The sequence below is a fragment of the Podarcis tiliguerta genome (genome assembly GCF_965153285.1).
Source record: "Podarcis tiliguerta genome assembly, chromosome: 4".
NCBI classification, from domain to species: Eukaryota; Metazoa; Chordata; class Lepidosauria; order Squamata; family Lacertidae; genus Podarcis; species Podarcis tiliguerta.
Window position 1 is genome coordinate 81,422,841 of NC_139537.1, and position 13,266 is coordinate 81,436,106.

The 13,266-nt window shown below is 41.9% G+C and overlaps 1 protein-coding gene and 1 long non-coding RNA gene across 30 annotated transcripts in view; one reads left to right on the forward strand and one right to left on the reverse strand.

The window, feature by feature from the left end:
• Window positions 1-5,904, forward strand: part of DOCK9 (dedicator of cytokinesis 9) — a 94,293-nt gene extending 88,389 nt beyond the window's left edge. For all 29 annotated transcript variants that reach the window (XM_083437546.1, XM_083437562.1, XM_083437560.1 and 26 more), the window contains 4 exons: window positions 209-399; window positions 1,814-1,914; window positions 2,012-2,150; window positions 4,735-5,904. In XM_083437546.1, the coding sequence (XP_083293672.1) occupies window positions 209-399; window positions 1,814-1,914; window positions 2,012-2,150; window positions 4,735-4,857 (554 nt within the window). In that variant the 3' untranslated portion in view covers window positions 4,858-5,904. The remainder of the gene's footprint in view (window positions 1-208; window positions 400-1,813; window positions 1,915-2,011; window positions 2,151-4,734) is intronic.
• Window positions 5,315-6,389, reverse strand: LOC310676389. Its single transcript, XR_014510526.1, has 2 exons — window positions 6,238-6,389; window positions 5,315-6,195 (listed from the first exon to the last, which is right to left on the reverse strand). It is a non-coding gene; the product is annotated as an uncharacterized lncRNA (long non-coding RNA).
• Window positions 6,390-13,266: the final 6,877 nt, after the last annotated feature.

Here is a 13,266-nt window from a genome sequence, read left to right on the forward strand (position 1 = left end):
GTGCTGATGGGAAATGTCGTTCCAAACATCTGGACACATCACATTGATTAGCCTTGCTCTATAGAATTATGCTATTAAAATATAGGCTTGTTTGTTTACAAGTCTACTCACTCCCAAAATAAAAAGCATTGACTTGCAAGTTTCTTAATATTTCAAGATAGCATGAGTATAGTCGTGTAAACATAATTTCATTGTTTTCTTTCCCTAGCTATACATTGTTTTCCATATGTAAAGAAGCGGATTCCCATAATGTATCAACACCATACAGATTTAAACCCAATTGAAGTCGCTATTGATGAAATGAGTAAGAAAGTTGCTGAGCTCCGGCAACTTTGTTCATCAGCTGAAGTAGATATGATCAAACTTCAGTTGAAGCTGCAGGGTAGTGTTAGCGTTCAGGTATGTTGATTAAATTGATTATGGTGTGGAGTTTTCCTTTACCTTAAAATCGCCTAATAAGCTTCTTCTCGCTTTAGAATTCTGTTTGTGTGTTTGTGTCACACTGATAAAATAATATGCAGCGCCAACAATGTCCATTGAATAAGAGTGGTAGACTTTGAATTTGAGACTAAGTTTTACTCAGAATAGACCTATTGAAATTAATAGGCCTAACCTACTCATGTCCATTTATTTCTGTAGGTCTGTTCTGAGTAAAACGTAGTTGAAAAGCACCACAGGTTCAACACTGCGATCACTTGAGCAACTTGTTAATTCTCAACCTTATTTCGCAGGAAGCCCCTTCATTTGTAGTTCTGTTTGGGTGTTATCCCTCATGAGATTAATGCATAAGCTTATAAATCACCTGAAGCAGGGCTTTGCTTGTAGAGCAAGCTGCTTACTACAGGTGTGTCCTCCGGCAAGCCCACGCACAGGGGAGAGCAGCCAAGTACACTTGCCCCAGGCCTTGGAGGGCTAAGGCTACTGGGGGAGTGCCAGGGGCCTGCCGTATCTACAATCATGCCAGGAATGCCCTGTGCCTCCCAACTGACCAGGAACCTAATGGGTGAAACATGCATGTCTGTCCGTATGCACTGCAAGGCTTCGATAGTAAAATCCAGACCTGCGTTACTGCATACGAGTGTGTAGCATCAGATCAAATTAGGTGCCGGCACTGTGGTGGCACATCTCATGGATAAGGCTCAGACAATCTCCTGCATGCCCTCCCACACAGGGTTGGTGCCAGCAGGCACAACCCCACTCTTCCCTCATGGAGAAGTTAATCAGATGAAGGGTAATGCCTTTGCAGAGCTTCTGTCTAGTTAGTCACTTGTGTGCAACTTGTTCCTTTCATGGGTATGAACTCAGTAGTGGTTTTGCAGGATAGGTAAAGGTAAAGGGACCCCTGATTATTAGGTCCAGTCGTGACCGACTCTGGGGTTGTGGCGCTTTATTTGCCAAGGGAGCCGGCGTACAGCTTCCGGGTCATGTGGCCAGCATGACTAAGCCGCTTCTGGCGAACCAGAGCAGCACACAGAAACGCTGTTTACCTTCCCGCCGGAGCGGTACCTGTTGTTCCACTTGCACTTTGACGTGCTTTCGAACTGCTAGGTTGGCAGGAGCAGGGACCGAGCAACGGGAGCTCACCCCGTCACAGGGATTCGAACCGCCAACCTTCTGATCGGCAAGTCCTAGGCTCTATGGTTTAACCCACAGCGCCACCCACGTCCCTTATAAATGTTTTAATAAATACAGGCTATTTCTCAGAAATGTATTTGACTTGTGCATAGCCCTATTCAGAGGGATGGGCAAAACTGGTTTTAATATTATTGCAGGGGGGTGGTAACATAATTTATAACTGTTTATATATTTTTAGGTTAATGCTGGGCCATTGGCATATGCCAGAGCTTTTCTGGATGATACAAGCACCAAACGGTATCCAGACAATAAACTAAAGTTACTCAAGGAAGTTTTCAGGTAAAACAATATGAAAGTTTATTAAGTTTCTTTTTGGAACCTTGAGATTAGAACCATTCTCAGTATATTTCATTTTATGAAATTAAATTTATTTCAGACAATTTGTTGAAGCTTGTGGGCAGGCCTTAGAAGTAAATGAGCGGCTTATAAAAGAAGATCAGATAGAATATCAAGAAGGAATGAAGGCTAATTACAGAGAAATGGCAAAAGAACTCTCTGAAATCATGCATGAACAAGTATGTACTGAACGTTAAGTATTTCATTCAGGTCATCCTGTTTTGGTTGAGAAGAACCAAATATTTTTCTTGGAAATCTTTATTATTTGAGTATTTAATTCAGAGGATCAAAGTCTTTAGTATATGCCTAACTGTAAATTGCTGTAAATTGCCAATAACAATTTACTGCTTTGAAGGTGGTTGTTGTTTTTTACAGTCAAGTTTCTTTCTGTAAGCCACCTTAGGGGAAAGACGAGGTATAAATAAATGTGAAAGAATTATAATATGTCTTTTTATGACATTAAATAATATAATGATGCTGAAGGAAATGGGTTAAGACTTCCACCCTGGAATGTTTTATCTAAAGTTAATATTTATAATAGATGTTAATGGATAATGCCCTTGAAGCATATGCTATGATTTATTAACTGCTGTAACACAGTTATCTAGCAATAAATCCTTTCATTTCTTCCATTCTGGTTGGTACAATGCAGACACATTCATGAATTCAGTTGTATGGGGGATTTTAAAATAACAGACTCACAAAGAAAATCAGTTTAGTTGGCACATGAATCAGACTTAAATGCAGTAGCCTATCTTGCCTTAAGCCTGCTAGTTCTAACATGAAAAATGAGCACTTTTCTCTCCCTTTTTTCCATTCTTGTCCCCTAATAAAACAGCTTAATTGATTGTACTTGGCGATGTAACACTAGAATATGGTCAGTCCACAAGTACACCACAAGTTGCTTTGCTAAAAGAATGACTTCTGCTGTGACTGTGTTTCAACATTGCATGATGTGGGTGAATGTTCAAAAATTAATAGATTTCTAACCATTCCTCTACAGCAAGGAGTGTGGAACCTCAGGCTCAGGGGCTGCATGCCTCTGCATTTGACAGTTTGAACTCTCCCCAGGCCACCTACCATATTTTTCGCTCTATAAAACGCACCAGACCACAAGACGCACCTAGTTTTTGGAGGAGGAAAACAAGAAAAAATATTCTGAATCTCAGAAGCCAGAACAGCAAGAGGGATTGCTGTGCAGTGAAAGCAGCATTCCCTCTTGATGTTCTGGATTCTGTGATAGCTGCGCAGCCTGCATTGGCTCCATAAGACGCACACACATTTCCCCTTACTTTTTAGGAGGGAAAAAGTGAGTTTTATAGAGCAAAAAATACGATACTTCTCTGAGCCTGCTTTACGCCCCAAATATTTTTGCCCAGCTAGAATGTGCCCTTGAACTCGGACAGTGCCTCTTGTTTGTCTGGACAGAGTGTAGAGAAGAGGGGTGGGCAAAGGCAAATAGAAATTAGCCTACCGCACCAAGATAAAATTAACATTAATTGCTCCACCCACTTTTGCCTCTGACTCTGCCCACCTCAGGCTACTTTCCCCTGCCTAGAAGGCCCTTGAGCGAAAAAGGTTCCCCATTCCTGTTTTACAGATTTAATTTCGATTTGAAGCTCATGTATTTTTCCATTGGAAAATGTAATCATAATGGAAGCAGCTCTTAAATACCAAGGAAACATTCGTTTTATGGAAATATAAGTGCATGGCTTGCATGTAAATTTGGTTGTACTGCCTATTCTGCAACATTGGAATGTCCATTTTGCTTTCTTAAATAAATGTTTCAGAGATATTTTCCCCCCCTGTTTAATACATTTTATAGAAATCTTAATGGGCATCTCTCTTTCTTCCTTCCCTTTTCCCCTATGCTGCTTTGAAAATGTGATCAGCTGGGATGGTAATACATTTTTAGTTTCTCTTTCGAGTTCTGAGTTTTGTTTAACTTCCTTTACACAATATATAATGTGGAATTTGTAGTGCAGAACTGAGGGGAGACTTAGGCTTTGTTTCATTTTAATATTGAATAGTCAATCATTATGCATATCACTGTTGCTTAACAGAATGTTTATCAGTCAAATAATAATGTTTTGCTACACTGCTTCTTACAAAACCAATAGGGCAATCAGATTTTTTTAAAAGAAGAAGAGGATCTAGTTTCTTGACGGAAGTCGTTAGAGAAGGGTGAATTTTAGCTAAACATCTTTGCTATTTTCAGAACCAGTCACAAAATTAAACATATATTAATTCAGAAGGTCATCTGACCTATATCTAACTTTTGTGTCCCTATAGACTTGCTCCCTATCATAATTCCAATTATCTAGAAACGCATTCCATTTAAATCAAGTTGGACTTTGCTTCCAAGTAGAGATGGGGGAGAAATTTAATCCTGATTGCATTTAAAACTGAATCTACCTAATTCCCACTTTTTGAAACAGTATGCAAACCAGAAAACAGCCATCCTTGGAAATTCGCAGGCTTCCCAATTTTGTAATGCAGTTCTCCTGCCAAGCAGAAAAATGCTTATTTGGTGAAAATAATATACAAAACTGCATTATATTAGAGAAAATATGCTTTGCAAGGATCTATGTGCTAGGCAGAGTTGCATACTAAAATGTGTCCCCCCTACTTGCTGTATCTGAAGTTAGGTCCCCATTCACATTTTAGCTAGAAGCCAGAGGACAAGCCCATGGTTACCCCACTCTTTTGAAAACCTTCTCCTCCCTCAGCCATGTCTAAGGCATGTGTTTTTCTCTCTTTAAGATTACCGCTATGGAAGAAAAAGCCAGTGTAATGCCCAACTCGCTACACATTTTCAATGCCATTAGTGGGACACCAACAAGCACAACAGTTCATGGGATGCCCAGCTCTTCTTCAGTGGCATAATAATTTTGTGACGGAAAGCGCTGCTTACCTTGGAACACAAGTGGATCTTTGAACATTTGCAAACTCAGGATGAAATCCAAATCTGAAAGAGGACTGTGAAGATACTAACAATTGAGCATGCTTAAATCTCTGGGTCAGTCAGGGATAAGGAAATAGTAAGAGGTAGATTTCTAAAACATATACTGATGGTGCACATATTTTTTATATTCTGCTGGCAATATTACAACACCCAACACAGAATTGTTCTGGGGAACTTAACTGGTTCTTCTGCTCTGATAATGGTATTCTAAAATAAATGGCACATTATAGGCAAGTGTTATGGAATGTAAGTTTGCAGACATAAACCATAAAAGTGTTCTTTGATATATGCACATACAAACTGATATAAAGTACAAACACTATTAGACTTAATAGGCACTAATTTGAGGGGTTAATGTAGGTAGAAGTAGTTTTTTGTACTGTTGACTATAACAGTTGTGCACCATTTTATACCTTGTTGGCATTTTGGAGAGCACATGAGCTTAAAATTGATCAAGCAGTTGCATCCAACCAAAGGTTACCTACCATATGTTACTAACTAACTATATATTAAGCAAGACATGTACATATTTGTTAATACAACTCATAAACCCTGTACATAAATAAAATGCATTTCTAAACATTTTTAATATTCATACCAGCTTTCATCCTTCTACAATTGTGATAAATTCATGTTCATTCCAAGTAAATGCTCTATTTTCTTTTACAGTTATTGTATATAAATACAGTAAGTGCAATATGAGGTTGTATACAGTTTCTATAACGTTATGCACTGTTTTTAAAAAGAATACATAATTTTTGCCAAAGTGATGGAGTATATAAGTGGTGATAAACTACTGTGGCTAAATGGTGATGTAATTTAAAGCTTTTGCTATATTGTTTTAAGACATGAATTAGTAATTTTATATTTGAGAAAGATAAAGGGTTTTAATTTTATTTAACTGGAATCACTGGCCTGCTGTAATTAAACATTATGTACTTCATCTATATTAAAAAGGAATTAATTTATGTAGAGTGTGGTTGGATCATTTTATTTTGCTGCTGTAAAGGAATACTGTGTATTAAATCAATTTATGGAGGGTGTCACTGGGCTATGAGGTTGGTCTTAGGATGACAAGGCAGGAGCAAAATTCTTCAGGGCTCCCCATCACTTTTCTGCTCCTGCCTGCAATGAGCAGATCACTTCTGTTTTTTCTGTCAAGTTTACTCACTTTTCTTCGCTATCTTTTATTTATTTGCCTTCTCCAAATCTCTTCTTGGCTCCGCTGATATCAGTTGCCCTTAATCTCCTTTCCTTTACTAGGGGGAAAAAAGGAAGGAAGGAAGACAAAAATTATTTACCTCAGATTCCCTCTGTGTTCTGTTTTCCCGCCTTTTTTTGTTCCAATGCGCACACATGCACACCCCCTTGCTTTGTTTGCTGGTGGATGGGGTTTTTTTGCCTGCTCTTTTGGGTCGGAAAGAGAGGAAGGAGTATTTGGCAAGGCAACCTTTGAAGCTCCTTAGCTTGGACTGAGGCCTCGTCCCCAGTCGCTCTGGAGCTCCATTTCTCCCAGTTTGTGGCCTCAGGGTTTGTTGATCCGGTGAGTCTCCTCATGACCTTCTGAGCTCTGTCTCCTCATGGTATTCTGAGCTCTGTTCCTTCCTCCTGAGATACAGTGGTACCTCGGGTTACCTATGCTTCAGGTTACATATGCTTCAGGTTACAGAATCCGCTAACCCAGAAATAGTACCTCAGGTTAAGAACAGAAATTGTGCTCTGGCAGCAGCAGGAGGCCCCATTAGCTAAAGTGGTACTTCAGGTTAAGAACAGTTTCAGGTTAAGAACGGACCTCCGGAACAAATTAAGTACTTAACCCGAGGTACCACTGTACTGAGCTTGGTAATCTTTTGTCTTCCCGGCCTTCTGGCCATAAGCTTCTTTCCATGACAAGAGGTCCAACAGGCCCAGTTAGCCATGACCCTCACTGCCCTGGGAAGCCTCTTGGGGCAAAGGAGGAGGAGGAGGATCAAGGCTTGGAGGCAGTGGCATCATGCCAGCGGGAGACAGGCCAGACAAACGGAGTTTGAATCAAGAAAAAGACAATTGTTACAGGAGAGGTGAAGATCTTCCCAACCCTTCCTTGCCCACATGTGGACTTCCTCTTCCCCAGATGCTTCTTCATTTCTCCCAGCTCAGGAGAGGGATGGTTTAGATTCACAGGATCCCTCCCAGCTTTTTTGCTCTCCTTCATCTTCGGATGCGGACGACTTAAGGGGCTTCCTGAGGCAGCTTCTCCAATTTATAGCCAAAAAGAACAGGTTTGCAGTTGACTCCCCACTTAATTGCTCTGTTGAAGGAGGCTTTGCCTCTGAGGGAGGAGAGTGAAGTGAAAGTGAGGTTACTGAGGAACTGCAATCCCACTGTCTGTTTCAGGATGTGAATCATATGTGGCTACTGTGCAGAGCCTCTAGGTTTGAATTCCTCTCCTCAAGAAGCCCCCACCCCAGCTCATCTTGAGAGATTACTCTGCATTGCTTTGGCAAGTTCTCCTGACTTCAAGATACACTGTGCAGTAGGGGAAAAAATAAGTATGAAAATTTGTATTGACTGACAGAGCACCACACCTCTCCTGTTGCCTTGATCTGAAATAGCTGAGTTTGAGCAAAATGCTTCCATACTTCCCTCCTTTGCTAAGGGGACAAATGAAATTCTGCTATCTGGGCTGCCCTTGATTCACAGGACAAAGGCGGCTCTTAATTTGCAAAAGAAAGAGAAAGCCCAAGTCCCCGTCAACATTTTATCCTCAGCAAACAGGAATAAACTCTTTATTGGATATTTATTTTTATTGGATCCTAGAACTATAGGCAGATAGGATCCTAGAATGCAACAACCTGATTGGCCAGCAGGAGCAGCCCAATTCCCAGGGGGAATTTAGTCAGCCTGTTAGGCCGGTAGGATACTAGGATGCAACAACTGATTGGCCTGCAGCAGGAAACATAATCAACCAATCAGCACTCATTGTGTAAATAATGTATATAAAGCCTGAGGTTTGGGGGTGGGGGGGATTCAATCACTGTTCCTATGAGCTGAAAGAAAGAGCATGAAATTAATACTTGACTGAGTATATTGAGAGCCTCAACTCATTTGCAACAAAACTGAAAGGAGAAGGAATTTAGATCCACCCCTTTCCTATAGACTGTTTGGGTGTGTTGTATCTCCCAGTCATCCCTCATCAATGACTGAAACCTCTTCTGCAGTGCCCACTAGTGTTACAGTTCATCTCGTCGTGTGCAAAGCCTCATCCCTGCCCCCCCCCCCGCCCCAAAGGCACCTGGATCTTGCAGGAGGAAATCAGGATCAGACGCAGAAAAAGTGTATGTCCCCACAGGGCATGATCAATCGAGGGAGACTAGGAGGACTAGATAGCTGGGGGGGGGGGGGAAGTAAAGTACTATCTCCCTCCCTTGAGGCAGATCCCAATTTAAACTCTATTTTCAATAACTGCACAACTGTGTCCTACACTGTGACTACCATTGAAATACCTGTAAGGCTTAAATAGCTATGTAAAAGGTATGCCCAGTCTATTAAACAGCAACAAAGATACATCAGTGATGAGTTGTACCTTTCCCATGGTTTACCGTAGCCCCTAGCCTCATTTACACCCCAAAGTGAGCCTGCTGAGGCATGTTCTATCGTTTCCATAGAAAGTGGTGCCGAGTCCAGAAGAAATGGAATGGACTGTGTGCACTTCAAATTGCAACACATTTAAATATGGGGCCCCAGCAACAGAAGAAGAGGAAAAGGTACCCACTCCTCAGTGATTTCCAGCAGCTGGCCTTGTGGCCAAGACATCTGAGTGGAGAGATTTAAAAAAGATAGCTGGGTTGATACTGCTGACTTTTGGGTTTTGGAGTTGGGGGAGAGTCATTGAATCTTGCCCAGAAATAATGGGGGGACGGGACTTTGTGCAAGCTCTAGAAAACGAGCACAACAGGGAAAAGGCTGGGTCTAGAACCTTTCTCTCTATTGTACTTGTGGTTTTTTTTTACTTAGAGGAACCTTTTTACATGGTTTTTTAATTGTAAATTAAAACTTACACTCTTATCTTGCTGCATATAGACCAAGCCTGTGAGAAGTGTGGAAGAGAGCTCGTTATCCTTTGTCCCATATTTAAATAGAACCCTTGCCTTTCAGGTTGCTGCCGATTCGGGTTTGAACATGCAGCCTTGCACCATTGCATGCATTTTGAACCTTAGCCGTGCATAGACTGTGCTCACAACATGGGCGCCTCAGGGAGGTTCATGGGTAGGCCGATACCTAGTGTTCCTAGAAACCAGCACATCCACCCACCAGTGGCGCTAATACATAGGACCTGTTTGTCCATCTAGCCCAGGATTGCCTGTTCTGACAGGAAGCAGGTCTCTTAAGGCCTTCGGCAGAGGTGTTTGCACAACACTTGCTAGAGTCATGATGGTTTCTTCTGTCACTGGAAGCAGTCTGTGCACACCCTGCCATTGACGCTGAAGCCGCAATGATGATGTGCACCCTTTATGAATGGTGTACCAAACACACAGTGCCCAAACACAGCATCCTGCTCTTTATGCATAAAGGGCAGATAACCCCATTCCAAAAGTATAAAATACAACCCAAGACTTATCAATACACATGCAGATGCTGAAGTGGAATCTGCTGCTTCTTATTTAGCAGTTCAGCTACATTTGCTATTCTTGTCTAATCCTCTTCATATACAGTGGTACCTCGGGTTAAGTACTTAATTCATTCCGGAGGTCTGTACTTAACCTGAAACTGTTCTTAACCTGAAGCACCACTTTAGCTAATGGGGCCTCCTGCTGCTGCTGCTGCTGCTGCTGTGCCGCCGGAGCACAATTTCTGTTCTCATCCTGAAGCAAAGTTCTTAACCTCAGGTACCATTTCTGGGTTAGGAGAGTCTATAACCTGAAGCGTATGTAACCCGAGGTACCACTGTATTTTAGAGATGATGATGATTAAAATTTGTATATCTCTTTATACCCATAGATCTCAGGTCAGTTCACAGGAGGGAGAGAGAGACCCCTATGTATGGGGGGGTGTCTTTGTGCGATGTTTAGGGTGCTTTTTGAAGATACTTTTACTTTGAATGTATCATTTGACTTCAATTATATTGGTTCTAAATATAATTTGAAATTCTTGCTACACCAGGATTTTTGTAGTTTTGTTGCTTCTAATTTATATCTCACTATTTCAGCTGGTTACAGGTAGGTAGCCGTGTTGGTCTGCCGTAGTCGAAACGAAATAAATTCCTTCCAGTAGCACCTTAGAGACCAACTAAGTTTGTTATTGGTATGAGCTTTTCTGTGCATGCACACTTCTTAGCTTACAATTAAAATCCATCACAATGACAGTGACAATCTCCTCATTTTACTGTTGATCATCTTGCCTACTATTTGCAGTTTCACTGACACATTTTAAGAATGGACACACCCTCCCAAGTGTTTCACATTTAGGCTGGCAGAACTGGTTTTGTGAGAGTTAACACCTAATATTTAGTTTCTCTAGCTTAGTTGTTTCGCGCACTGGAAAATATCCACCTAGTGGCAGAAGGTTTGTCTTGTCAACTGAGATGACACTGCATTCTGGAAGCAGCAGTCTTTGAAACAATATTTTAATCTATTGAGGTCACACAAGCGTAACGGAGAAAGAAATTTCTAATTCAGTTACTCTTATACTCGTATACCTCTTTATACCCATAGATCTCAGGTCAGTTCACAGGAGAGAGTGGTAATCTTGCTGATCCCCATCCCCATTAGGGGAACCTGTGAGCCTCCAGATGTTGTTGGACACTGTTAGCATGGTCAGTGGTCAGAAATTGTGGAAGCTGCGATCCACCCACATCTGGATGGTGATAGTTTTTAATGTTTGAAGTTTTATTTTGTTTAATATTCTGTTGGGAGCCGCCCAGAGTGGCTGGGGAAATCAAGCCAGATGGGCGGGCTATAAAAAATAAACTACTACTACTACTACTACTACTAGTAGTAGTAGTGCTCTCTGTAAGGAGAACTATGCTAACAGATCTCTGGCTTCAACCTAGAGCCAAAGGCTGTGCTCACACCATGCATTTAAAGCACATTGTCCCCCCCCCCCCAAAAAAAATCCTGGGAACTGGGATTTATCCCCCAGGACTACAATTCCCAGGACTGGGGGAATTCAGGTGTTTTAAATGTACAGTCTGTGTGCATGCTGTGCAGCCTTAGCTCACACATGCACTATACAAAATAATTCCCATTCTGCTGACTGTAGGGTCAGAGGGAGTGTATGGAACCTTTTTCAACCTAGATTATCTGAAAATGCATTAGAATTTAAAGCTACATAACAGCTAAAGGGAAGAAATTATACCTTCATAAGGTCTATGTTTGGAATGTAGGTAACACAATCACTTGGGTTTGGCCAATATCTTTATAACCTTTGCCTGAATTTAACAGAGGTGACTCACATTAGTTGTGCTTCCATCTTCCGTAGTTAGGGATGTGTGAAACTCTAATTAAAATCCTTGCACCACCCCTTAGAATTTTGCAGATATTGTACCCAAATAGACATCTCTGAATTTGCCTCATATTTCAAGGTAGGCAAAATCTGGCATTAAGTGGAAACCCATTGAGTTTCCCTTAGTCTTCTTGACATTCCTCTGCTTCTCTCAACATTCCTTTGATGTTTTACTGAAGCAAGGAACCTCGTCCACACCCACTTCCAGCCCAATTTGGTGTCAGTGATGTTTGTCTAGAAGGAGATACAATGTGAGACATTATCTTGTGCATAAGTTCTCTTCATATTCAGAATGTGGCAAGCACCTAAATGCTATCCCAAATCCAATGTGAGAAAAGCCATGTGAGCACAGATTAAAAACCCAGCACTGGAAACCACAGTACAGTGGTACCTCAGTTTTTGAACAGCTTAGTTCCCGAACAACTCAGAACCCAAACGCTGCAAACCTGGAAGTAAGTGTTCTGGCTTTCGAACTTTGCCTTGGAAGCCAAACGTGCTCCTGAGCTTCCATTTCTAATGTTGTGCAGCAAATTTAATTCCTTTTACCCTTAAGCAGCAAATTTAAGTTGTCCGAATCTACCAGTCACAGTTGCACACAGGAACCGCCAGAAGACTAGAGAGAAATCCAAGACAGAATTGACACCACCAGGTAGCACTTATCTATGTTTGGTATATTTTTGTATGCCTTCCTCCTCCTCCTCCTCCTCCTCCTCCTCCTCCTCCTCCTCCTCCTCCTCCTCAAATCAGAGTTGAGGTCAAGCCTTTTGCCTCCAACTAGGACGGTATAATTTAGATTACAACATAACTGTGGGCAGATTCTGTTTAGAGGTGTTTAAAGTTTCACAGTGAATTCCGATATGTCAAAACAAACACAACAGGGAGGGAACCTGTTGCACTTGGAGCAAGGAGACAAGGCCCGAATCCCTGTCCAGCTATAAATCTCTGTGATGTTGTTGTAGGCAGCTCACTAACATTCTTATCCTAATTCGCACTGTTTTAAAATAAAATGGGGAAAATAGCACTGTGGGCCATCCTGAGCTCCTTGGAGCATGGGCAGGGACATAAATATACATAAATCTAGCTGCGTTGTTAATAAATGTTTTCTGTTTTCACTTGAAGTTGTATTTAACTGAAATATTGTTTTATTATGTTTCAGTGTTGTTCCCCACTCTGAGATTGTGTGAATGATGAAGAGCAGGTTACAAATAATATAAATGCATAAATAAATAGTAAGTAAGTAATCACCTTTCTCCCTGGACTCGAGAGGGCATTCCTAAACCTTTAGGAAGCATGAAGAGGAGGAAGGGATTTGTCTTCTTCAGTTGTTCCTATAAGGAGAGGGAGCCGTCCTTCCAGCATCCCCAGTTATCCCTACCAGAGCAATGGCAGTGAAGCAAGAATTCCAGCTAAGCTCAGCATTTGCCATCGCCAGTATCATTAGTGTTGATCTGGATGAGGGTGGGGCATTTTTTCCCTGATCCTGCCCCTTGTCCCAGTGCTGGTTTCAGGCTGGTACAGATTGCTTGGAGCTTCTTAGTATCCAGTGGACCCAAGCTCAGCTCTGTTTCACACAGTCCCATTACTCACCATTTTAGGGCCCTATAGTAATGGTAAAGGTACCCCTGCCCGTATGGGCCAGTCTTGACAGACACTAGGGTTGTGCGCTCATCTCACTCTAGAGGCCGGGAGCCAGCGCTGTCCGCAGACACTTCCGGGTCACGTGGCCAGCGTGGCAAGCTGCATCTGGCGAGCCAGCGCAGCACACAGAATGCTGTTTACCTTCCCGCTAGTAAGCGGTCCCTATTTATCTGCTTGCACCCGGGGGTGCTTTCGAACTGCTAGGTTGG